Below are 27,207 nucleotides of genomic sequence, written 5' to 3' on the forward strand. Positions count from 1 at the left end.
CCGCAAAGTGTTAATATGTTGATGTTGTGTATGGCTGAGTGTTCTGACAAGAAAAAGAAGGAGGAAATTGAGGGGTTAGACTGTGTTGTTAACAAGTCAATGTGCAACAATCCCAGTAACTATGTTGTGTTGTTGATGCCACAGCGAGTGTCGCAGCGATGTACATTTCTCTCCCACCGTTTGGCTACATCGTCTTGTTTCCCGAGCGGTCAAGAGAGGTTATCTTACCCTTGTGGTTTTGATCTTGTTGCCGGCATAGCACATCCAGCCTGAGTTGTCAGGGAGCGTCTTGCATTCCTCCCCCTCCAGGCAAGGCTCCATCTCACACCACCACTTCCCAATTACGATGGATGCTACAGGCAACAAAGACAAAAGAAATGGTTATGCAGGTAACGCCCCCCCGAACAGAATGCAAAACCAGATAGCACAGCCCGGCGGTTCACAGATAGATGGCCATTAGGCGGAGGTGTCTAATCCTAATTATCAAATGTGTCATGTCACAGGTGGCTGTTGGCTGTATGTGTCACATGTACAGTACATGCTTCAGACGACTTGTGCAAAACTGTTGCCGGCTGCTGAGACTTTTCATTGAGTGAGTGGATCGGTAGGTGTGACTGTGACTTGACTTTAATGCACGCCACATTTCTGCCGTCAGGAGAGAAAATTGCCTTAAATACAGGGTAAGTAGACAGTAAATGGTTTGTAATGTGTGACAGAGGAAAAGAATCTGTCAGAGCTGACATTGAGAGACCTCAAATTCCCCCTGTCCGCTCAGAGATTGCAGTAATATTTGCAAAAGGATTTAGGATAAAAGCTGCAGGTGAGAGGTTTTCCTAAAAGCAATATGTGTTTTAGTTGTGTCAGACCTGAGCACCAAATCCATTTCTTACAAGGGATTGAGCCCATGTAGCAGACGTTTACTGTATCAAAGCATGTATAAAACCATCATAATTATATACAAAAATGGCTGTTGCAATCAACAGCCATTTTCCTCTACATCTCTTTCTTTATTTTATTCTTTATTTCTTTACTCTTCCCCGAGGCATGCTATGTGTTTGACTGTCTGCGGTTAGAGTAAAGCTTACCCCTGCAGATACCTTCTGCTGTCTGTCAGCAACCGAATTTGGATGTGACATTATCCCAGGTAATGTTAATCTTATCTGGGACAAGGCATTGCATGGGTGACTTAGACTTTTATTGGAGCAAATCTCTGTATCTTTACAAAACATAGCAGTTTTGTCTGGCAGGATTTCTTTTTTTTTTTATGTAATACAGTACATGTTTAGTTGAACTGAATATAAAAATGGAAATCATTCTTTTCCTGCATTGCAAGTGCATTCAAAACTAATATTTTCTGCAACCTTAGGACAGAATTGTAATAAAACCTGCTATTTTGTCATCTCTTCTGCTAAAATACTCACCGTCAACACATGAAGGTCTGTTTCTGGTGGTTCCGGCCACCTTCCCCGGCAGACAAGAACACTTGACCGTCTGTGACCGCTCCTCAATACGATTCTTATTACAGCATCTATGAGCAGCAATTACTTCACAAGTGCCCCCCTCTGATAAGGAAGAAGAAAAAAAAACAGACAACAAACTACATTAAGTCAGCATCTCAGGGGTGATCAGACAGAGCCACGTTTTGCTTTCTGAGGACATCTGAACATCTCACTTGTGGACATTTATGGCTAAATATAGAAATATAGACTTAAGTACTGCACTTAAGTACCATTTTAACTTGTACTTGTACTTTACTTGAGGTCTTCTATTTTAGGCTACTTTATACTTCACTACATTTCAGAAATAAATGTTATGCTTTTTATTCCATTAAATTAGAGCCATAACTATTAGTCGGTTGTCAGAAAATTAATTGTAAACTATTATGATAATCGACTTATCGTTTAAGTCATTTTTAAGCAAAAATACCAAGTATTCTCTGGTGCCAGATTTTCTGCTTTCTTCTGTTCTGTATCATTGTAGACTGAATATTTGGGGGTTTTGGACTGTTAGACAGAAGACACAAGATATTTGAAGTTTTAGTTCTTAGTCTTAGTTTCTGAGAAACTCGATGGCCATTTTCGCTGTTTTCTGATATTTTCTAGACCTTCTCATCATCTTCTCATTGAAACAATTCAATGAGAAGATAACTGTCAGATACCTAAATGGATATAAAGCAGTTAAAACGGGCTGGATGCTCCAGTGACTCACTATCGCACCTTCAGGTCCAAAGTGGTATTACGTGACAGGATGGGCCCAGGCTAGCTGGTTAGCATGCTAACTTCAGGAGATATGTGCAACACAATACACAGAGGTCTTTGACATAATTTCAGAACTGTTATTTCTTCACATACTGTTGATAATAGTAGTTGATTTTGAATGTTGTAAACACTTTGCTTCTTTAAGTACATTTTACTGATAACACTTCTGGACTTTTGCTTTCACTCAGATTTTGAATGATTATTATTATTATTATTATTATTAATTTTGAATTTACTTCTATTTTTACATATTAGTACTGATACGTTTACTTAAGTAAAACATCTGAATACTTCCACCACCACTGACTATCATATCCACGTTTCTGCTCATAATTTTGAATATTCTGAAAATGTGTTTTGCTTTAATGACATGTATCTCCATATTCATAAATGCTTTATATTCACAGGTTTATTTCATGCAATTGAATGAACTGTAAACATCCCAGACGTTTGCTGTAAACAAGAATAATTGTGCTTTTCACTCTGCAGCTCGTTGAAAGTAAAATGATGCTGAAGAGATGTGTGAGTGCGGGACGGAAAAAAGACATCTATTCGCAGGAGGAGAGACCTGCTTCGGGGTTATCATGAATATGAACACTGGCTCCAGCATGCAATTATCACCAAACTACTGGCTGTGCCCTGAAGGATGAGAGGACTGGACCGAGCGGACTCGACCCACCTCAATCGCTGGCCTCTCCCACCCACAGTGCTCAGACTCTCCACATATGAGAGATGTGCAGCAAAGGACCATCTGACAATTACACCCGTCAGCATGACACAAGATCAAGGAGGTTGAAGAGAGAAAGAGCGGAGAGAGGGGGAAAAAGTACCCAGTATTTTGCCAGCAAAGTGATTTGAAGTAATGTTTGACAATGAGCTGTGGGTTTGTGAAATGTGTCGTGGCTGGATTTGCATATATCGCTTTGCTACATTTGAATATTTTGGTTTGTGAGGCCCTCCTGATGCAGAGCAGTTTCTTACAGCCGTGGACACTATCTTAAGAGAAAACCTGCTGCAGTTAGAGCAGCAAATGACATGGAATCACTGCAGTTCATATAATCATAATTCAATCAATATAAAAGCCTAGTGGTGACAATGAATTAGTCCTTATTTCAACATTCCCTTATTAGCACTTATACATGCATACAAACAATTAATAACACACAATAACATATTGTAAGCAGATATAAAGACATTTTATTTATTATAATTATGATGCCTCCTTTATGGTAAGGCTAGAATATAAACAGATAATTAAGGCTTGAAAACATTATAAAACATTGTTGTTATCATATATAATGTCATATAAACTGAAACAAGTGGTTAACATTAATGTGCAACAATTTTGATGATAAACTAATCATTTTTGTTGTGAAAAATGCCAAATATTTGCTTCCAGGTTATTAAATTTGAGGATTTGCGGGTTAGGGTTAGAAATTTTATCAATTAGCTTTGAATCCCAAATCAGCAATTGTCAGATTTGCCCCCAAAAAACTGTTTTCCATTGTGGGAATTGCAGTGCATTACATAGAATATTTATTCATCCCACAATTTATTTTGAACGAGCCAAACTAAGCCATAAAGTAGCTTAAATTCAAAAAGGACAGCGAGAGAGAGTTGTGTGTCAATTTCTGGATATAATTGAGCCATCATGTGAGCTCCTGAGGGGATTAACCAACACTCGACCCGCTGGATAGAAGTAGATCAGTGGGCTCGTCTCACACTTGATTCTCTCACTTCTACCACACTGCACTATATAAAAAAGATCATAATCTTTTCTTATGTGCATAAAACCTCCGGAGAAGTCAGAATTAGATTGTGATGAACTTGATTGGACTTCAGGATTCAGTGTTTCTCCTGAGTGGATATAAAGTATAAGTGTATGGGGTTATAAATATAAAAAAACATACGTGGTTGTTAATCTGCTCGTGCATAAAGTAAATGACAAGTAATAATGAACAGAACTAGTGTCAAGGTGTTGATTGGATAAGTGAGTTTTAAGAAACTAAATTAATAACCAAATTTCAACACAGGCGAAGGAAAGAATTAAGAAATCTTGTCTTTTTCCTGCTTCTTGCCAAGTGTGTCTGAGTTTCTTGGGGTTATCATGACTCCTGGCTCTGTATTTCAGAAAACATCAACAGCCTTTGGTTTAACTGAAAAATATCCAGATCTTGTAGCCGGTCTGGGAGAATGTTGCCTGCTGTCTGATGCACTCAACAAAAGGGCATGTCTGCACAACGTTAATCGTGATGTACCAGTGGAAGCAGTGGGGCATCATTTGAAAACAACAGCCCACAGGGGTTTGTTCTTCTTAATGCATCTCCTTAATTGCATAAGACAGCCCCAGATTTCCTCTTTGATCTATTAAAAACACACTACTCAACAGAATTAACTTGCATTGCTTGTTGCTAGCAAATAATCTGGATACTATATTTGGAAATCATCACCTCAGAAGAATACATTAAAATCAAATAAAAATGCAAATCAGCGTGGTATTTCCAGCTGGCAGGTGTACTGGGTACCTTTAAACAAAAGCTATGCAACACTGACGAGCACTCTTCAAGTTCACCCATGGTTTCAGCCTGCGAGTACAACACGCTGCATGCTCCGAGACCCCATCTTTGCATTATAAATATTTCAGAGGGAGATGGAGAATAACATGGCTGGAGATGAACGCTCTCATCAGGTGAAGGCTGGAGCCATGCAAGGGTATAATTGTTTTCTGTATTTCCATTTTCCTCCATTATCAGTGGCTACGAACAAAGTCAGTCTACCAAATGACGTACGGCTTCAGGGTGTGTGTGAGTGTGTGTGCTTGTGTTATCTCCCAAACATATTGATTGACAGCGAACAAGGGTCACACAGAAATTGTCATTCGGCAGGTCAGAGGTCACACAGAAGCAGAGGGTCTCAACTGGAACTGGCCTGTTTTCGTTGCTGTGCTCTGTGCTCCTACCTCTTAATTACTCGGAGCCAGGAGGCTTTCAGGAAACGAGGTGACCACCTACAACCTGCACCCACCAGGGCACAGCTCATTTTTAGGTCTGAAAGAGCTGTATGAAGTGGAGGTTCTGTGTCATGTTTTCTGGGATGATTTGTTCCTGGTGTTGTTTGGTTTCTTATGTTGATTTATTTCCTGTGCTGAGATTTATTTTGTTGGTCTGTTCTGGCAGCGGAAAGCAAAAATCCTCCAGAGAACAATGAACATTTGCTGCATGTAATGTCCACGGTCCAAATGTTCTGTTCTCGGTCTCTTCTGCTATTGTCCTCGGCCTCAGATTAAAGTGACTTGTTCTCAGATTTAGTGGACCAAAGGCCTTTTCATTAATTTTATGTTTACAGATATCACGTCCAATTTTTATGAATTATAATTCAACATCAGCTGCACCTTAATATTTAGCCAAATTAAAACATTTTAATTGGAAAGCCCTTTGCTGCAATTGCATGTTTATACAAGAAATAGTTACTAAAGTATATGCAAGATTACATAATTGTTTTGTTTTTTTAAATACTAGATAGATAGATAGATAGTCCACTGGTTTTCACATCCTAAAAGTTGGAGGACTCACAAGAGTCAGATTTTTTTGAAGGTCAGAATCTGTGCAGCAGAGGCTGAGAATCTGATAGCATCTTTCATTAGATCCCCTGCTGCCTCCTAAATGGCCACTTCTTTAAAACTGCACTCCAGTTGGTAATGCAGGCTTTCTCTTAAATCTTTATACTTTAACTTGATTTAGCAGATAATACATGAGTCCATTTTGTTGGTGGTCTGGAGCTTTCATTCGTATCACATGATCTTCGTCAGTAAATGGAGTTTGTCCAGTTGTCATGTACATTTTCACAGTGGTGGAATGTAACTAAGTATGTTTACTCAAGTACAGCGGTTAGATAGGTAAGTAAGATTTATATCAAACAGAATTTATAATCACCTTTTAAACTATTATGCTCCTTCTTATCTTGTCATTTTAGTCTATATTTGAGTTCTAACCACTTCACTTTATTTTACTTTCAATGCAAATCAATTTGTTTAAAGTATTTCATGTTTCATTTTTCATTTTTTTTTCCAGTCCAGTTAAGTGCGTCATACTCTGTCTTGTTTCAAGATACAGCCAGCTCTTCAAGTTAATTTGAATTAAAAACCTTTCTGCGCTAACAGATTTAATCCCTGAAAATAAGCTTTTTAGGACCCAATTGTGGCCATAATTGTCTTTTTAAGATTGAGACTTTTGCACTGTTAAATTGAACTGCCCAACATTACATAACAGTTAAAAGTAGCTCTACCTCGACCAGTTGCAACAGTAAAATGCTGCTTTGATATTAAAACAGTAATTAAAACAGTAATAATAACAACATTTGTTCTTTTGTTGTTCTTTTAAACATATTTTACATTTATTTTAACATCTACAAGTCCATGACAACTGGGCTGATGAAGACAATGTGATATGATTGAAAGTCACTGCTGTACATATTTACTTACAACAACTTTAATTTCAAATGCAGAGTTGGAAGAAGCACTCAACCTTCAGGTAAAAGTGGAAATATCACAAATAAACCGTGTGGTGAGATTGTTTTCTCAACAGCTGTTTCCAAGGTCAAGAATGAATAAAACACCTTAATGCCAGTCATTATATACTCTCTAGTGGGCCTGTCTCTCATCATCTGAAGCTATAGCAAGCTGTCAGACTCTTCTGTCTTTCTGTGCCAACTTTGGAGCTTTTCCAAAACTTAGAAAAACGTACTCATAGAGTTTCCATTAAAGGACTGATTGCCTTTTGTTGTGTAGTAATGTGGGTTGTCTGTCCACAGAACCTCATTTAAGATTAGTTCTGGACTCATCTTGACCCCATTTTTCAGTCTGTCTTGGCCTTCTATTCTTCTATTCCATGTTATTCTTTTCATAAAGTGACTAATGTCTTCTTTTGTGTCTGCAAATCAAGATGTAACAGTGTGTTGACAGTGACTGCAAAATAAATTTAACAGTCAGAGTAAAGTGGCTTTTGTGAAACCTAACAAACCCTCTGGCACTCCACACAACTTCTCACAGAGGTATGTGTTCAGTTCAAGTTTATCACATGGAAATTTGTCAGAGCACTTAACTGTATTGCTGTTATCTACACAAATGACAACACCTGGCATCAGCGGCGTCTCAGCTGCTGGATGGAGAGCGAGCGCCGTCGTGTCTCTGGCACAATGAGTCACGCTGGATGCCAACAACACTGCATCAAAATCCGATGAGTTATGGACAGCAAGCCTGGATGAAGGCAAATGCTGTCAAATCGTGCGTGACATGAACGTGTACTGCCCATTCTGAATTTCTGTGGATCTGCGGTTTTGCCTGGCTAATGAATGTGAGCAGAGTTCATGTGGGACCAGTAAATGGTTCTTCAAACGTGATGAAACAGCCATAGCGCAGAGGAAAATGGTCAGTATATCTCAATAGAAATGTCAGTATGCAATAAGTATGCAATGACTTGCTGTCTACTGTAATGAGCCCAGACTGTGCAGTTGTCTCTGGAGACGCTGATAGCAAGTATACCGTCTGAATGGCAACACTCCTCTGCCATCTGTTCCAGGCGTTCGACACAGTGTGTACAAGAAAAAATACTATATGTGGAATTTATAGAGGGATTCTGAACACTGAATCATTTGTGTAAAATCTTTTAATCCAAGAAATATGTGGGTTTAATGAATACAGCATATGACTGAAAGGATAGCAGTGAGAGTAATCACTGTTACACTCCATATACAAACCAAATGGAAAACCTAAGGGACTCAATTTAGCAGGTAACCTGTCTCTCTCCTGGGGCTTTGGATTCGAGTGATTGGCAGCCAGCTGCACTATGTGTACACCCTGTGCTGAATGTGCACGCTCACACACACATTTAAGTGTGATGTGACAATATATCTTGGTAACTGTGTGACATCTGAATAACTCTCAGACTCAGAGTCCATGAAAGTCCCTGGCAACTTAGAGTCCGTATTACCTGTGGTTAATTATTTTGTAGCTTCAAAGTCATTTACAAGAGACAGCAGGCCCTGATCTCCAAACCACAGCAGTCCATGTTTTAGAGCAGCATGCCTGTCACCTTTTAATGGGAAATGCTTCCAAGGTGACCCATAATAGGCTCCACATTCTCTGTGCATGCTCTCTGCAGACATCCAAGCCAGCAGGCTACAGCAGTTCTGTCGCTGACAGGAAGTAGGAGCGGCAGATTAGAGAATGTCAAATTAATGCAGATGGAAGACAGTGAGAGGCACAAAACATGTGACTGCATGGTGTCAAATTGAGTGACTATTTTTTTCCCTGCCTTCTGTGAAAACATCTGAAGTCCCTGTAGTATTGTTGTTATTCTAGACATAAATGCTGGGGTGAAAGTGAGTGACATATTGCTCGATAAACTGCGAGACAAACGTGTTTCGAGGCAGAGAAAAATGCAGAGGACTTGTGTGTGCGGTGTAAACGATTAAAAAACGCTTGAGTAAACTTGAGAATTTTATATTTTGAGAATAACAGGGTTTGGCGAAAAGCTTCAGATACTAAAGGTGTGAACACATGGGGATATTTCTTTCTTAATAAACTAGATTTACTCTTCTTTTATGCATGCGTGTGTGCATGTGTGTTTGTAAAAAGAGAGTGCATGTGCCTGCCGCAGAGAGGAATCAAAACAATTTACAAGCAAAGAAAACTACCAATTGCTACTCTGAAAAAAAGCACTGTCCATAACAAACAAAAGCATAGAAATTCATGAAATAGCAGCTGGCGGTTTTGACAGCGTGTCACACAAGGAGGCCGTAAGATTGGTCCTGTGCAGTGGGCCAAAGATGGGTGATACTTTATTGAAATGCAAAATGACTACTCACAGAGCAGAGCTGGTGTTGTTTTAAGATGCATGAAAACTGCATGGAACAGAGGAAGCAGCGAGTGGTAGGGAATGGGTTTTGCATTTGCATGTGAGCCTCAAAGCCTGTCGTCTCTTTTGTCACACACAACGCAGGCCCAGGACACTGCAAGACTGGTCCTGATCAAGGGCATTAAATGCTATTGTGACTCTCAGCGAGTACGACCCGCACATGAAAAACGCCTGTGGTTATTTAGTTTTTATGGTGGAGACGCGTGGCTTGTTGAGCATGACAGCGACGTGCAGTACAACAGCAATCACACAGCAGCTTTCATGTCCATTAAACACATATGAACAAAGGCACTCTATCTACGTTATCCTCTTGTAGCCACACACTCGCTGCAGAGGGGTTTTTTTTGAAAATGGGCAAACTGGGAAAAATTACAATGTAAAAATATGTCTTCTGTCAGTGAGATGCCATTCATTTTTAAATGTCAAGCTGTTCCTGTCCTTCATTCTAGCCCCTTTCCCCAACTGGCAAATGTCCAGAACTGGCATTTCATATTTTTAGATCGCCTGCTCTGATGAAAGAGTTACATTCAGCGAGAAGAAAAGGAAACAGAGATGGAGTCGAGTCAGAGAGCCTTTAGAGTACAGCTGCTCGCCTCTGATGTGACTGCTGGCCCTCTCACTGCCAGCCAGATAATCTACACAGTGTACCAATGTGCCTGTAACATGTAAACTGTGTAATAATGCAAAATACAAAGGCTAAATGACCTTTCAGGCTGTATGACGTGTCTCTGATGGTTCGGTGGTGAGGATTATGCAACACCTGCAAGCTGAAATTGGATGGTTCTATGTCTATGTCTATCTACAGAGCAGATTGTGTCATATGATCAACATTTTGATCACATCTTACTGCAGTTAAGGAAGGTATGGAACATGTGTTGCTGTGTAGCGAGATATTTTCAGCACCTATACAGCATGTTTCAAATCAGACATTGTACTGCCTCTTCAGTTTAGTACTTTTATGGGATATTATAATAGGAACTTGTAAAAAAGTCATGACATGTACTCCTTTTTTATTGTAATTTAATTTCATCAAGTGAGGCAGGACATGAAATGTTTCGAATGTTTCAGTCAATCCTTCCATCATGTTGTTCATATTTGACAAAATGTATTTTTTCCACTTTTGTCCCCCATTTTCACACGTGCACACTCCAGTCTCTTCAGGAACGGTAATTGGATTGGTGGTGTAAATATGCCAGAAGACTTATGGCACCACAAGGAGATATTAGAGCAGGAATAAAACTGAAATCTGCAATAGAGCTCGATAAACCCCAATATTAATTACTTTGCTTATTTCTCATACCCCCCCCCCCCCCCCCCCCCCCTTGGAACCAATTAGGAAGTTGAGATGCTTCTTTTCAATTTAATGAGGTCTAAGTAATGATAATGAATTTCATATTCCTGCCACGCATTTAAAATAGGCAAGTGGAACCACAAAGGCGATGCCACATGAAATGATCTCTCAAGCATAATTCCCATCCTGCAAGAATTTATTTCATTGAGAAAATCAAAAATGAGGAAATGAGGTCCCATTTTCACCACTACAAATACAGAGGATGAATTAATAGAAGTCATTTTTCTTCACGCTGACGCCGTTCGGGGATGGCGGGCTGTTAGTCACTTGAAATCTCTCAGAAGCTACAGACCCAGTTTTAACTATATTTTAATAAACGATGTGTCTCACAACTGGGTCACCAAATCTTCAACATCACATCTAAATCCCTAAAACAGCCAACAGTGAAGTGACAAAAACCCTGTTCGTCGTCTAAAGAGCAGGGAGAGCCTGAGGGCTGCCACACCTTGAAATTTCTCCACAAGGCAGAGGGCCAGAGAGGAACAAAAAACGCCCTGTGACAGACTTCCATATAATGTGGATTCACAACAAAACAAAGCAGCAGGGTAGCCTTTTACCTTCGCAGGGAGCGCATTTTTTGGAACAATCCTCAGTACACACAAGACAAGAAGTTCTGAACTCCCTGATATAATATTTACCAACAGTGGGGACACAAAGCTATGATTAGTTTAACAGTAGTTTTTGTTTCATTGGGAAAATGTTGAATTAAAGAGGAACAGTGCTCACACATGAAACCCACACAGCCTTGTGCAACCACTGACATCAGCAATTACTGTGAAGTGTGGTGATGGTGGGATCCTTCCCATTGTGAGGGCTTGTTTTGATTCTCTGGCATGGGAACAAAAGATAAAAGGTTGGATTGATTTTTTTCCCCCCATGTTATTAATAAAGAGACATTTGAAGTGATGTCACAGACAGAGTGTCAGGCACAACTTCGACTGTAAGTGTCTGTTATCCTATAACTCAGTGGGTTTAAGGTTGTGTCTCCAAATTCAAGGCTAAAAATGTCCAGAATTTAGTTATGGTGCTGTATGCTTCAGATCAGTGGTGTTCACTTTCCTATCATTGTCTAAAGAAAGGGCGCGGCCGGAGGGGTGCCCCCCCCCCCACCACAGTCAGAAGGTGATAGGCAGCAGTCTTGCTAGTATCATAGATGTATTACCGAATGAGCCTACTGGGTACAGGCCAGGGGCCCCTGGACAAGACCCTCTGTAGGAAGTGACTGTTAACATTTCTTTATGGAAAGTCAAACAAAAATGAGATGCAAAATGACCAAAAAGAGACACAAAATGAGATGCAAAACAAACACAAGTCAAATCAACCCCAAAGGGACATGTGGGTGTCTTGCAGGAGGGGTGGGGCCCATTGTCTCACAACATGTCTATGACCGTGGGCCATTTGGAGTTACAAATAATAGCAGCTCTTTATTGATATTATTTTCAGAATTAGAATAATAACAATAAAAACTGAATTTATTACAATGAGCAATGTCACTATTAATAATATACAGTTTATTATTGCCAAGAACCGGGGCTTTAAATATCATTTTACAAATGTCCCCCTCCTTCTTTAAAACTGTGCCCCAGTTTGGCCCCCCGCCTGCTCAAAAGTTTCTAAACCCTTGGTCTAATGCAGATGAATAATTTACAGTAATTAAAATTTAACATTAATTACACCTAACATCATCATTACAGATTAATTAATATGAAACATTAATGTAATCCATCTCTCTGTTAAGAAGCCACTAATTCATTTTCAGCTACAGATAGTTCTAAATGTTCAGCAGGCTCAGTAACTTTGCAGAGCATTGTTTCACATGAACAAAAGCACTTATTTGGTATTTGCACACAACAAAAAGAATAATATCTGTAATGGCGGCGCTTTGTTTTGGACTATTTCTGGATTAAAGCAAACTGAAAGCTTTTATCAGGACTCAAGGTTTCAGAGTCAACTATCCTTCAGCTATGTGGGTTGTCACAACAGTATATTTAGAAAACTGCTGCTAACTACTAAACAAGGGTCTTAAAATCTTGCTAATGACCCCAAGAGGATGCTCTGCTTGTTATACCCAACAGAGGCAAAGTGGTTTGAAACGATCAGCTGTTAATGCCATTCTGAGGCAAATTATGTTCCACTACTCGTAACAGTTATCAAACAGCAAATGCCTCCTTTATGTGCAGTTGTGATGATTTTGTTTGGAGAAACAATTTGTCCAGGGGCTGTACTTATTAATTTGGGCTGTAATAGTACATATATCCCTCATGAACTGTTTGGAACGGGACATTTGGTTTAGTAGATTTAGTTCACTCCATCCTATGATCAGAATAATTACAGACACATTAGTTTAATACACCCGGCTTACAGTTTATGTCTAACAAATTGCAGAACATTTATTCAAAATTCGCACCCATAACAATTTTGGCAGTGTGTCACTTGATGACTGTGATGAACTGTGTTCGTCCGTCTAGCCCGGCTCATGTAATGCTGTTTAATGTTGACATTTTTTCACCTTTAAATGCATACCTCAGCTCTTCTGAGGCCTGAGGTCAATATTACACCATGTCTAATTCATTAATTTTATTAAATTACGCCCATAAGTCCCTGCTATTTCTCAAACTACTTGTTTTTAATCATTTTCTGGTGTCAGAACGTTGAAATTGTTGGAAATCTTGTTGGTCAGTCCGCCACTTTGGTCCAGACTGAAATATCTCAACAACTACTGGATGGATTCCCTTGACTTTTCCTCTAGCGCCACCACGAGGTTCATGTTTGTGGATTTCAGTTAAATATATCAACAACTATTTGATGGATTGCCATAAAATTTGATTCAGACATTCATGTTCCCCTCATGATGACCCCTTAAACCTTTCCTTAACTTTGCGCCATCTTCAGGTCAGTGGCAGACGGCTGAGTGGAGTTCTTTCCCAAGATATGGGTATTCTCCGGGCACCTCCCCCGGTCCAAAGTCATACAGGTTAGGTTAATCGGCAACGTCCACGAAGGTGTGAATTGACTGGCGATCTGTCCTGGGTGTATCCTGGAATTGGCTCCGCGACCCTCAAGGATAAGCTGATGGACGAATGACATTCATTTGTCAGCCTCAGCTGTTCTTAAGTTTAGTGCTAATTGGAAAATATTGGCATGCTAAGATAGTGAACATGGTAAACATTATACCTGCTAAACATTAGCTTGTTAGCATTGTCACTGCGAGCGTGTTAGCATTTAGCTCAAAGTGCAGCAAGTTTAGTCTCACATAGCTGCTAGCATAGTTGTAGACTCTTAGTCTTGTTCTACTATTTTGCTTTACTGTATTGTAATAGTGTTGTTTTATTATTTTTTCAAGATATGCAGGTAGCAGGTGTGAGCATGTTGTGCTGTCTTGTTTGGCCCTTGGTAACTGATACTATGAATTAGTAGCGCAGAAATAACAATGTTGAAATAGGGTTCTCCACACATCTCCAAGTAATATGCAGCTGAATTCTCTGTTTCTCAGTTTTAGGACAGCAGACTTCCGGAGGAAAAACAGACTGGAGCACACTGATTGAATTGTAGCCTTTAATTGTGCAAACAAAAATGAAGACGTTTGTTTATGTTCCTTGTCACAGTAACAAGTAATATGATGGTGACAGGAATCAAGCACCTTTTTTGATATTGTGGGTTTTGATGAGAGTAAATCTAAAAATGAAGACGTGCCTGATGATCAGGAATTTATTTTTGTGCCAAATGATCAGTCGTGTATTTCAGAATCAAAACTGGAGCATGAGTACACGGATGCTAGCTCAGAGGTAATAGGCTTGACAAAACAAATAGCTGACTGCTGTGAGCAGTGTTCACAACCATGTTGCAATGACCTCAAGACAGTGACTGAGATTTGCGATTCCTGTGCTGAACTTGCATTTAGTACATGCCAGTCATTGAGCAGTTACAATAGCTGTGTAACTGTGTGACATAATGTAGTATATATATATAAACAGAGAATATAATAGGCTATGTTGAAATATATCATGATGGTCTGTGTTAAATAAGTAATGGGACTCTAAAACACAACACTGATGCATGTAAGGGTCAAAATAAATGGAAAGAAATAGAATTTTTCCCCAAACCAACCTCAACACAGCAATACGTATTGAGCCGTGAACTTTGTCTTGCCATTAACACCCATTTTATTAACGCTTGGGGATTCTGGCTAAGACAGCAAACAGCTGGTGTAGTCTTGAGAGAGAAAGCTGGCTAATTAATTAAGCTGTGGGCAACCGAAATTTATTTTGCATATAAGCGTTGTGACCACAAACCATAGCCCTTGCACAGACTTGGCTGAAAGACTTCAATTAAACATGCTGTTTAAACAAATATCCACAAGCTTAGAGGAGCTCTCTCTTATGAATAATTCATAACCTGGAAGAGGAAATAAATGGGAAATACTGAAATATGTTAAACCTATTTGTAGCTGTGAGCATACAGTAATAATTAGGGCAATGATTGTCCATAGATTCATTTACTTGAGAATATATTTTTCTTTCAGGGCTAACCCAGGAAATGACACGAATAGTATTTCTGGAAAATATATGATACAACATCGGCTGAACAAGCTTTGCCTCTCAGAGCTACAAGAGCCAATAAAGCAAAGAAAATCCACTTTGAAGGCTACGGAGAAAGTTTCTGGTGTTTTACAGAGTGGTCAGAGGTCCTTCAACGTCACGGCGGCATGTGTAACAACATCAGGACAAAGTGGGTTTGCTGAGCTCCAGATGTGGAGTTGCCTCGGGCTGAGGCTGCACGCCACTTCCCATTGGCACTGCAGCGGAGCGGCGGTGACACTAGTGAGAGCATGGTTGAGAGGAGGTCTAGGGGAGGGGTGGAGGAAGATGTATGTCAAAATAATGTGCCTCCCGGATGCATTATATAAGGCTATTAAATTGTCAGTGTCTAAAACAGTGCATAGAGGATACAACCTTTGTTTGTGACAGCCGAAAATCCATTTTTCATGTTTGTTTCATTGTGAGCGATACCAGCGAGTGGTTTCTTTTGTTGGAGCACATAGAAAAAAAAAATAAAGCCCTGATCCTCTACTCCTCACTAAAGCTCCTGAAAGGGAGACATGGGGGATTTTAATGGTATTTTCACTCTGGAAAGAAATGAAACTATAGGTGTATGTGTATTACAAGAAAACTGATACTAAAGTCGCTTAACATTGAGAGTACATCCATGTTGAAAAGGTGCATCTTTAAGAGAGACTGACACAGCTGAGGGAGGGAAACTATAGCTGCTACAGAAGATGATCACAGTATGTATGAGGGGTGAGAAAGACAGTGAAATGAATATCACACAGAGTTAAATATTTATGACTTCAGCCTGAATAAATTCTAATATACAATGGATACTAACATGTTAGTTACTTCTGCTTATATCCCTACTTCTGCTGCTCTGCATATCTTATCTTGTTAGGCACGTTCACTCACAGCTTCACATGTTACTGCAACCACAGGTAAGAGATTATCCGCACAGCGATGAGAATCAATGACCTTTCAGTTATGAACAGTTTGACCCTGCGAAACCGGCTGTTGGTGGGAGTGAGTTCACAGGGGAGCAAGGCCACCTCAGGCAGTCACTATCTCCTCTTTGCCGTATTCTCTGCTAACACCTCCACATTATGCACTGCATCACCAATGGCAATCTTTCTTCCACTGAAAAAAGACTGCTGCTCAACACATTCTACGCACCTTTGTTCTTTCTGTAGTGAACATATATTTCAGTCTTTACCATTATCATACTAGAGTTGAGATGTTACTGAAAATGGGTAATGTCTCACCTGCAAAACCATATTTTCATGCTTTCAGTTGCTGGATTAAAAATCAATGGTTGGAGTTGGAGATCATTTTTTGTTTTGCAAGTCAATGTTTTAGACAAGGAAAATTCTCCCTCTCCAGTTTCCTCTAGACATGTTCAGGGTTCAAGAAACGCATGACCCCAAAAGCAACATCTCTGCCCGGCACTTTACGGATGCACGACAAACACAATCTGTTCTGTTTTGTGCACAGTTCACGCTCTTTGCACCAAATAAATACAGCACCTTATGAATCATAGCGCAGAGAGCGACACTGCCTGTACCAGGAAGGCAGAGAACAGCCGTAAGCATATCTGAGAGAGTGGCAGGCAGCAATCTGTAAGTAGAGCTGTAGGGTGGAAAGCAAACTGCCTTGTCCGAATCAGTGAGCATACACAAGCACCTACTCAAGGTTCATCCAGCTAATGGACTTCTGGACACACATTCTTTGCAATAAGGCTGCCAATATCTTGGTATTTGAGTGGAACAGTTGGTTATACGCTGTCAAAAGAAATTATTACTGAGCAACACAATGCTGCTGATAAATCTGTAATCTTCCTGTCTCGTCCTGTCTTTTCACGCTACAGGTATTTTTATTTACAACCAATAATTTGTAGAGTTTGTGTGTGTTGAAAGGATGTGAAGATCAGGTCACAATTTAGCTGTTCCCAAAGTCACTGCACGTGATTGACTTGGTTTTCTAAACAACATCCCCACATAGATCTAAATTTCTATTGGCAAGGACAGAACTGATCTCCCGCCCTCTGTAATCTCGATTTCCTCTGGTAATACCAGTCACCGTGAACTTGTGGCATTTGGCTGCCTTTAATGATTGGCCCAGTGGTCTGCAACCAATGGCCTTCTTGCCACCAATTCATGACCCGTCAACCCCAATCCTCCCACCAATCCAACAGGCACACAACACACAGCACAGAACAAATGTCCCAGTGTCAGAATCAATCCAGACAGGCATCCCATCCTCCACTCATAAAACTGGCATCTCATTTATCCAGGAGTGAGGACAAGCCATACTACGGTAAACGGAATGACAGGGCATTCCTGAAGGACTCGAATTGTTTGCATTGAACTCGTTTTCTCCAAAAAGGTACCCGAATGCACAATTGAAATATTAATTCAATCTCCCTTTTCAGCACTTTCTAGAAGATATACTATTTGTGAGTGTCTTTTTTTTTTTTTTTTTTATTACATTTTTCACCTCCAATACACATGTGCAGACGTGAGTAATGAAATCAAGGTGTTGGAACAGGAAGTTTTCTGACTCACAATATTGAGAGTATTGAAAAGCCCCCTTGCTGATACGCTTGAGGTGCACCGGCACATAGAGGAAATAACAGACACCAAGGACCTGCACGCTCATGCAGCTACTTCTTCCTTTGAAGTTCTGACAGCATTTGGCTTCCTCTCCTCTGCTGAATCCTGAGATCATAATTATTTACCATAACCACGGCTCACATCCGCCTGATGAAAAACAAAAGTTCGACCGCAATGTTACGGTCATATTCTATTCAGTGCAATTTCACAGGGACCACAATCGCGCAGATCAAATTGAGAAGGAGCAGTGTAGCATGAATATCAACTGTAATAGCTTAAGAAGGAAAGGCATTCATTGTTTATCTGTATGACTGTCAATACAAAAACTCTGTATGCTATCAAGGCCAGATCTTAATGAAAAACAGCCATTGTAAAATGTGCTGGCTAAATAATTGGTTAGTCCAAGCTTAACTGCTAATATATCAATGAATGTAATGACTTCATAAAATCACAATGCAGATATAAACCAAGAGCAGAATAAAGTGTTATTTGCTCAAGGTTGTGACAATCTAATTAACACGTGAGCAACCAAACTAGCGTGCTACAGTAAAGGTACTCTAGGTTTGATGGCAGCAACTGAAAAGATGACACTTAAAGAAAACATCAACTCTCATTTTGATGCTTTTAAGAAATCTGTGGTACCAGAAAGATGGTAGGAGAAAAAGCTCACCGATCATGTGGATGGTGGTTCGTCCAGGCCTCGTCCCATGATGCTGTTGGATGGTGTCGTAGAAAGTGGCCTGACACAGCTGAATGGCAGTCACACTGACCCAGAGGCACAGGCAGAGCAGCCAGGACATGACAGGACACATCTGCTAAGGACCGACAGAGGTGGAGTCAAAAATACATCATGTTCTCAACCTATGACCTCAACCCCCCCCACCCACCCCCGCCCCCCCACCCCTCAACACAACACTTCCGGAGTCATGAGCAAAATAAATTAATAAACACAAATAAATACATTTCAGGATTTTGTACAAGCACTCTGGTCTATAATTGGCCTTAATGCTCCTCAGTGGAGTCTTTTAGTCATCAGAATTTATCATTAGCATGATTATATAAGTATGAGTTCTTCACTGTTTCGTCTTCCTAGTTTGCCCTGTCTTGTCCCTGAGCCACAACGCTGCAAATGTGGAGTGATCCCTGGGGAGTTTTTCCCATGCAGCAGAGATTTCCCCTGACAGGCTGACTCCCTTCAACTCCTGAGCTGTGCTCCTGCCTCAAAAACCAAAATCAAACTTAAAGAAAGATAAGATTTTGCAAGAAGCTGGCTGCCAAGGCTTTTTCAGTATCTGTCAGAATAATGTGACAGTGACACTGCAGTAATGGGAATCAAAAGCCTTGTAATGTTTCACCATGCTGTTTAGATAAGAAAAGAAGGAAAGGAAGGAAACAGAACAACAGCGAGGAATGCTCCTGGTCATAGGAAAAGGGTGGCTGTGAAGGAAATCTATGAAGGAGAAAATGCAAAATGTTTCAGCCCTGAAATCGTTTCACAACAATTTAATTCACCGCAGCAAACTGCCAACAAGGATTAGATTATGAACCATCTTCTTAAAAACATGAGTTCATATCATAGCATATTTATAACATTCATAAGATACATTTAGATATCATTTCTTTATAATATGATTTCAACATGATACTGAATTTTCAAGTGCATAAAAACTTTACTTACGTTGCTTATCAAAACGTAAGAATCGCATGAATTAGTACTTATTGAGGTTATAAATGAAGTACATTCTACTCGGGATATTTAGACTACAGAATACTTTTCAGTCCTTCCACATGTTCATTTTGCAAGTAGTAATAAAATAGTTCAGAAAATAGCTAAATGGCTAAATAAACATATTAAATGGAATTGCAATTCTCCACATAATCAATTTTAAACCATATCATGGAATAAGATAAAAGACCAGAGTACAATTATGTGTGCAGATTTCACATTTAAATCCAAACTGATTTTTATGGTAAATGTATGATTTGCCAGTTTTATGCAAAAAGCCAAATCTCTTGACAATGACATGATTTATTTTTTGCCCAGAGTAGGAAGAAGAAAATCTTACCTGAGCAACCCAACAAAGAGTATATAAATATCTCAACAGAATGACATAAATCCATCCATAATGCTGCTCATGTTGATCCCATCCAATAACTCTGAATTTGGCTCGAGGAGGGAACTCCACTGACTCTGCCTCCCTGCTCCACACTTTGATAGCAACAGTCCAGTGATTCAGAAATGACCGTCAAGCCGGAGTCAGGAAATAGATTTACAGCTCTTTCAATTCCACCTTTGAAATATCACTGCTTCCCCTTGAGGAGCTGCTCCCACTGACACTGAATTCATTTGCCCCTTCGCATTTATAGGCACGTGCGGAGTGCTCCTTAATTAACTGTAGTGGAATCTCTTCTTTCACCGTCTGCATCCTTCCAGTGAGAGGCAGCCTCTGAGCAGCGGCTCTCGCTGAGTCCCCCCTCTGAAAGAAACAAATGTGCCCGTACAGGCTGGCTGAGTGTAAAGACTGTATCACATGTCTTAAAGCCAGACTGCCTCTGGATTAGATGGCATGGTGGGACTCCACCTGATCATATGCTTCTGACAAATGCAAATCAGGGAAACTGGCACCACTCACGTCGCTGTGACCACATGATTAACAATTATTTACATTTAGAATGGATTTCTTTTTTCTCCTGAGGGAACATTTCCTTTTATTCCTTTCTTTTTTGTTGTTGTCAGTTTCTACTCTGCCCTACATAAAGAGAACTAAGAACATGCTTAATCTTTTTAAGTGATTAAAAGTTATTCCAAGAAACTTAACAAGAAAGTCAGGATGTTATATTAGCAGATACAGGCACACGAGGATGGAAAGACGTAAACCCTGGGTCCTTAGCTTACCTTGGTGTTGTTAGAAGAGGGTGCATAAAAGAAGATTAGGAAAGAACATGTTTTCACAAGCTGAGCAGGAAAGAAAATTGAAAGCGGATTGTGTTGAGAAATAATAATGTCCATTCAGCTGAAGGTAATCTTCACCTACAGTGGGGGAGATCTTCAGTCAATGATGGAGACGTAATGGTGATCGTAGCAAAGAAGGGGAGGTGAGTGCTGTTATTTGGTGTAAATCAGCGCCGATCTGTATGTGTGGGAAACAGCTCGATCCTCCCAGTTCCCCGCCACTTTCGCTTCATGGTGAGCTCTACTTTCCATTGTGTCTGGATTTTTTTATCACCGGCATGCAGAACATGCCCAAGGCCTGCAGCTCACACTGCCATCTCTACGGCATAAAGACTTCACATTTTATGTTGATGCTTGCTCAGGAAGACAGGGTGCATTCCCAGTTCAGGAAGGAGTGAAAAATATCTAGAGTGAGAGGAACAGCAAGAAACTACTTGAGATGTAGGCACATTACAACACAGTATTAACATCCGAGGCTTTGGCAGAGTCAACTCTGTGCAGAGGGGATTTGGGACATATAGGAGGAAGCCAAATAGCATAAATTGCTGAGTTGTTCTGAGCAGAACAATAGTTTCCGAAGATGGGGCAGTCATTAATTGTTCATAGAGTTTGTCCCATGTCGACACTGTGCTTTGACACACCAGGACTGACCTTTATTCGAGCCATCTGTTTCACAGGGAGTTTGTTCAGAAATGTGTAGAATTCCTGGAGCACCCAGGAGGCCGTGTATCCGAGACACGAAGCACTGAAATCAGTAATATCATTGATCTTTATTCCTGTGTGACACACGCAGACAATTATCCAGAACACTTGGAAAGAAGTGTTCATACAGTCAAACTAAAATATGTGGAATCTGGTATTTGGTTCTGATCCGATAACACCAGGGCCAGAATCACTGTCACTTCTCAATACATTTTCATTAGCCTACCACCAAATGATTTTCCAATCACCAAGTATTTCTTTTTAATCTGATGCATGGTAAAACAGTAACACATATTTATTGTTTTAATTCATTGAACTAACAGGCAATCGCTGCATTCAACAACAGCACAGACGCAGAGTGACAGAGTCCATGAATTTTTTTTGGCATTGATTACGTAGCTAGAGCTGAAACTAAAAAACAAGACTTATACTGATACTAAAATGATCAATACTACCATTAGTATTGATCATTTTAGTATCAGTCCACTCATCCTTAATGTGCAACAACCGTTCACCTTTATGAATGGTTAGTCAATGGTGGACACAATCATACAGAAAGCAAATCACTCTGTCCATAACTGGGAAGTTAGAGTTGGAACCCAGTGAAGCGCAGTCAAGAGGTCCTTTGCTGCTTGTTCAGAAATAATAAGGCTTTTTCAAAAACTACATATCAAAAACTACATATTTATTTCTGGACATTATGAATATTGTGGGCTTAATGTGGCTTTGTCGTCCAATAATTCACACAGCTAATATTCATAGCATTTATAGGGTAACCATATTTTCAAACCCCCAAAAAAGGACCCTGAAATGTGTCACACTTTCATGTACGCCCACATGCTATGCATGTACTATAGCCGACAGGTTCTGTCATAGCCCATGACGCTTGACTATGACTAGCGTAGCAAAAGCCTTGACAACGACATTGATTCACATTGACTGATTGACACACATACAGACAGTGTTGAATTCGGACGCATGGTGCATTGTTTATGTTTTTAGGTAATAGTGAGTGGGACAGAACATGTCTATGTAAGTGCTGGAAACAAGTATAATGTTGTAAGTGTTATTTTAGTTGTGGTGAAAACTGGGACAATTTGGTTGTGAAAGTTGAGAACCGGGACATTTTAGTGTTTTACAGATATTTGTCGGGACTCGGGACACCCAGCTTGAATCCGGGACAATCCTGGAAAGTCTGGTCACCGTAGTCATATATACTTATCTTAAGTTAGTGGGAAACTTAAGAAATGGTCAAATCCATTTTCCTGGTCTTTGAAGGTTTAGTCTGGTATTATATATTCTTCTATATTGTTTTTATTGTTCTTGTTCTTATTGTAAATAAATCCCATGAAAAGATCAAAATCAACAATGTGTTAGTGCGTGTCTCAGTACTCTCTGACTTCCCTGCCCTGTCTATAGCACTCAACGCCGAGCCCATTGGCTCCTACTGAAGACAAACATCTTTAGAAACTAGTCACAAATATAAATTCTTATTTCTTAAAACAGCTGGGCACTGTGAGTTTTATCAAAAAATTCTCAAACAAGAGTAAATAGTGTATTTGTTGGGGGACTATTTTCAGTGGCGGATTAATACAGACTCTAGTGAGTTTTTACAGGCAGCAGGACATGTATGCGTGATTGAGTCAAAATAAGCTACAGTGCCCATGTTCACGGATACATTCAGTGCAGCTCTGGCTCATTTATGTGGTTTTAATTGTTTTCGGGCAACGATGGAGGTCTAAAATATTAAAGTGCCTTGAACTGCGTTAAGGTCGAGTGTGCTTTCCTGTGACACTCCTTTACTTTCATGTCTAAACATATCTTAACAATTTAGACTCACAATCACTTAGGTCATGACAAAACACAAACTTTATTGTGAAATGACTCCAATTCTAAAAAAAACCCCACAAATGCCCCTGAATCTATATCTATCATCTTTGCAATGCAACAAACCAATCAAAAAGATTTTTTCCTGACCTGCAGACCACCAGTTTCTGTCTGAAAAAGGTTCATGCACTGCTGATTCAACGGACTCCTCCCTGAAAGATTCTGACGGCTGCTTTCTGAAAAGTAACTCTGAAAAGAGGACGATTTTTGTAAGAATGTTCACATGAGTTGTCTCCTAAATCTAAAATGTTCGGTACAGATATGGCCAGGAAGCAGACAGCCCATAAGCTCCCACGGGCTTTTGGCCTGAATGTTATGTACCTACAGTGATGAGATTCTCAGGGACATATCCAAAGCATCGTGCTTCTTCTTACATCTGCAGAAAGACAACATAAAGTCATGTACTTTTAAAAAAATGGCAGCAATATGGGTCTACTCTTAACGCCTGTCTGATTCCATGTCAAATTTCCTTTCCAAATGGCATGCCTACAAGATAAGGTGTTGGTTGCTACTTTATGCCGAGGGTGGCTAAGCAGAGTAAAAATGTCAATAAATCGTTGTGTTTTGCTCAGGGTGGGAGAGCTGGAGATGTCTCAGGAAGAACTATGGAGCAGTTTTCTATTTAGCTTCCCCCTCAGCTGTGCCTACTCTTGTCATAACAGGAATTACTAAAGGTTTAGCTGCCCTAAAAAAAACATGTGACATTTTAAGATGATATTACTGTTGATTACAATGACACCATTGCCAGGAGGCCGATTTCTATTAGACAAAGAGAACATTTCATACTGTAGATCATGTCATGCATCACCACACAATGCCTTTTGAGCAATAAAGGAGGGGGGGGGGGGGGTTCCTTGTAGATAAAAGTCATATATTTCTACAGGCATTCCTGCTATAATTTCACAAAAGTCCTCCTCACGCGCACCTTCCACTCACACAAGACACAAAAAAGACAAGTGGTGTGAAAACATTTTCAAAGATTCAATGAAAGAAAAATATTATCTGGCTGTTGGTTTAACAACTCAAATATCTTTTCTCTGAGATCAATGAATCACTGCCAGTAAATTACTTACAGTGAGATAGTGAGGGATGCCTTTCAAGTGATTCATTTGCATTCTCATTGAGTGTTTTTGTTTTCTGAAGCATTCTCTGCTCCTTTCTGGAAAGGTCAATGGGAAACGGTTGGTGTCTACTTTATCTGCATGAGCCAACTCTCAAGTTCAGCCAAGTAAGAAATAAGATTATCTTTGTAGAAGGCAGTGTGAGAATCTGGCCTTTGAATCTTATTCAGAAGAGTATTAATGTCTTAGTGGGTAGAATCAGCCCAAACTGCTATTAAAATAACTGAAGTCTGGAGTGGTGTGTTTTTCAATTCACTGAGCCCCTCATGTTTAATGGAAATTGAGTGTCTCACCTTTTACATCACTTGATCTTAACATTTAATAGATTCTTTTAAGGATATTAATCTTTTCCATTATATCTTTGTTGTGGATAAGACTGAGGCACATTTCTCTCAGGCGAAACAACTCATTAACTTTCCACACACAAACCTTTCTACACCTGTGATATGAGAAAACTCAGGTGAAAAAGCGGAATAAAAAGCCAGCAGTTTGCGAACATAATGCATGCCTCGCTCTGTTATTTTTTGAGAGCATATAATTAAAAACTGGAAAGGCCTTTTTCCCTCCATTATTTCCTGAGTCCGATTGACATTTACTGAGAGCTACACTATTTGATCCCACCGTTAAGTCAAATGTCATTGCATGCACATTATGAATTCTTTCAAATTAACAAGGAGAACTACAATATTGCAGTTCCAGATGTAAAAAAAAAATAGAGCCAGCACATAGACATTTCAACATAAGTAGCCATTCTTTTAGCCCAAACTGCTGATGACAGTCTCCAGAGAGAGCAGATGCTGTTGCCTTCTGGCTCGGGGCTTCACCGTTCCATTCCAGTAACTGCCTCTGTGCCTCCTGAGATTTGCTACTGTAAAACCTGCTCTCTACCATGGCATGCAGGTGAAGAAAGAACACTAATACAATACGTGGCTTTTATTCCTGCCTTTAAAAAATGTCATCAGCCGTCAGCGGTTATCTGGGTTAAGTGCGCAGGGCCGTGTTAATAATTGAGATTAAATGTACAGCATATGTCAAGTGTGATGTGCGTTCCTTGCATTTGCTGTCTTTAAGATTGTAGAAACAGATATGAAAACATTAAATGGGGAGATTACAGCTTCTTTATGATATTTTGAAAAGCGGGAGGAAATTTGAGAGGATATTTCTCTTCAAAAGTCACACAATCAATCATTGCCTTCAGTGCGTACGCCTCTGCTCATACGGTTGACATGGCGCATTGAAGTCATGTTGGCTCCATCACATCACATGAAATTGTGGTAGTTCATGTAATTGAACGTGTCAGTCCTCCCCTGATGCCTGTATTCATATCCTGAGGTAAAACCACATTTGCCCTTCAGATGTTTACATTAGCACCTGAATTGCATGAACATAATAATTTGGTCATGTTCCTGTAACAACGAACAGCGTGTTATACGTCAGGGTTGCACACACCAGATCAGACATATAAAGGAGTCGTGTCTGAGCTTATGCTTTAGTTGATGCTGGATATTTTTTGTGATATCAGGTGGCTGTTACAGTAAGTTAAAGATGCATAATTCTGGAAGAAATCAGTGAGAGATATGTCAAATTGGTCTTCTTTGAGGTCTTAAAGGGATTCAGCTGAAATCTCAGTCTAACCCCTGACAAGGTCAGAGAGTGTCTAATGCAACCTTTTATGGAAAGCACTCAGCACAACAAATGGACCCTGAACTGTTTGATACCTGCTGTTCTGAAGGCGGCTCGCTAGGGTTGATTATGGAGACCCACCTCAGCACTCTCCTTCCCAGAGTATTTGTTCTGAGCCACTCCTGACTGAATATGACTTGAACAGCTGGGGGAACCTCATCGGCAGAGGTCAGCTAAAAACCTTTCTATAGCCTAAGTGATAATGCAATTTATGTTATCTGATGGTTGACCGGTCAAAAATTAATAGATGTTACAGTATTAGACAATTCTGCTACAGATGAGAAGGACATCCTTTTTTTCTCTGACTGTGAAGACAATATGATGCTTTCTTGCCCAAGAAAATCAAAGAACGACCTCTTTTTCAAGTCAAACTTAAAGTGAAATGAATTTCTTGCTAATAAATCCATATATTTACCCTCAGTGTTTGTTTTGACTTGTGTACTTGGTCAAAATTGTAATTACCACAAAGCAGAAATGGAAGTTTTATGTACTTTTCTGCAATAATAGCGTCCCCTATATTAGTAGTTTATAGCTGTTTAACTTTTTTTAAATCACTGATAGTAAGTGCTGTTGTGGATGCAAATTTGTCTTAGAATATGGAAAGTAAACTCCAGGAAGACATTACATTTTTTCATAAAGACCATTGAGTTTGAGCTGTTTCTCCCTTATGCTAAGCTAAGCTAACGTCTCCTGGCTCCGGCTTCATTTTCAACAGACAGATGTGAGAGTGGTATCGGTCTTCTCACATAGCTCTCGACAAGAAAGCAAATTAAGGATATTTAAAAAAAAAAAAAAAGCCTTTTTAACATGACTTTGCTATAAAGATGAGAGGGGCAAGACAATTATATACTGTATATATAGTAAAATAGACAGGCCACAGCTGGTCTACACAGCAAGGTTAGAAGATGGTGGAAGTGAAAGAATTATTGGAAATCTTTTCTTTTAACAGTTTCCAGAGCTTTTCAAGTGAACTTCATTTCACCATTACCGTGCTCACTACTTCTCCCCACCTCCACAGGCATAATAGGGAAATAGCTAATATAAAAACTGAAATTGTATTCTTTCCTCTGTAAAGAGAGATGATTGCATATCAAGTTGGCTGGTTGAAGTACCTCCTGTGTATGACTCCTGTGTGGTTGGAGAGGAAGCATTTTTCTTCCAACCAATGGAAGAGTGAGTCAG

At 39.8% G+C, this 27,207-nt stretch overlaps 1 protein-coding gene across 1 annotated transcript; it reads right to left on the reverse strand.

Moving 5' to 3' along the window:
* On the reverse strand, positions 1-23,347 carry LOC139288946 (chemokine-like protein TAFA-1). The gene is made up of 5 exons (XM_070910416.1): positions 23,312-23,347; positions 18,350-18,494; positions 1,422-1,562; positions 229-353; positions 1-43 (listed from the first exon to the last, which is right to left on the reverse strand). Exons 1-5 carry the CDS (start codon positions 23,345-23,347, stop codon positions 11-13), a joined length of 480 nt encoding a protein of 159 aa, XP_070766517.1. The 3' UTR covers positions 1-10.
* Positions 23,348-27,207: the final 3,860 nt, after the last annotated feature.

The sequence above is a fragment of the Enoplosus armatus genome, chromosome 8 (genome assembly GCF_043641665.1).
Source record: "Enoplosus armatus isolate fEnoArm2 chromosome 8, fEnoArm2.hap1, whole genome shotgun sequence".
Taxonomy (NCBI): Eukaryota; Metazoa; Chordata; class Actinopteri; order Centrarchiformes; family Enoplosidae; genus Enoplosus; species Enoplosus armatus.

Excerpts from the sequence above, each read along its gene's own strand:
- LOC139288946 (XM_070910416.1), bottom strand. The coding sequence starts at position 23,347 with ATGAACCTTTTTCAGACAGAAACTGGTGGTCTGCAG. Across the intron at positions 18,495-23,311 it reads CAGAAACTGGTGGTCTGCAG|CAGATGTGTCCTGTCATGTC; the intron begins GTCAGGAAAAAA and ends GTCGGTCCTTAG. Across the intron at positions 1,563-18,349 it reads AACCACCATCCACATGATCG|AGGGGGGCACTTGTGAAGTA; the intron begins GTGAGCTTTTTC and ends CTTCCTTATCAG.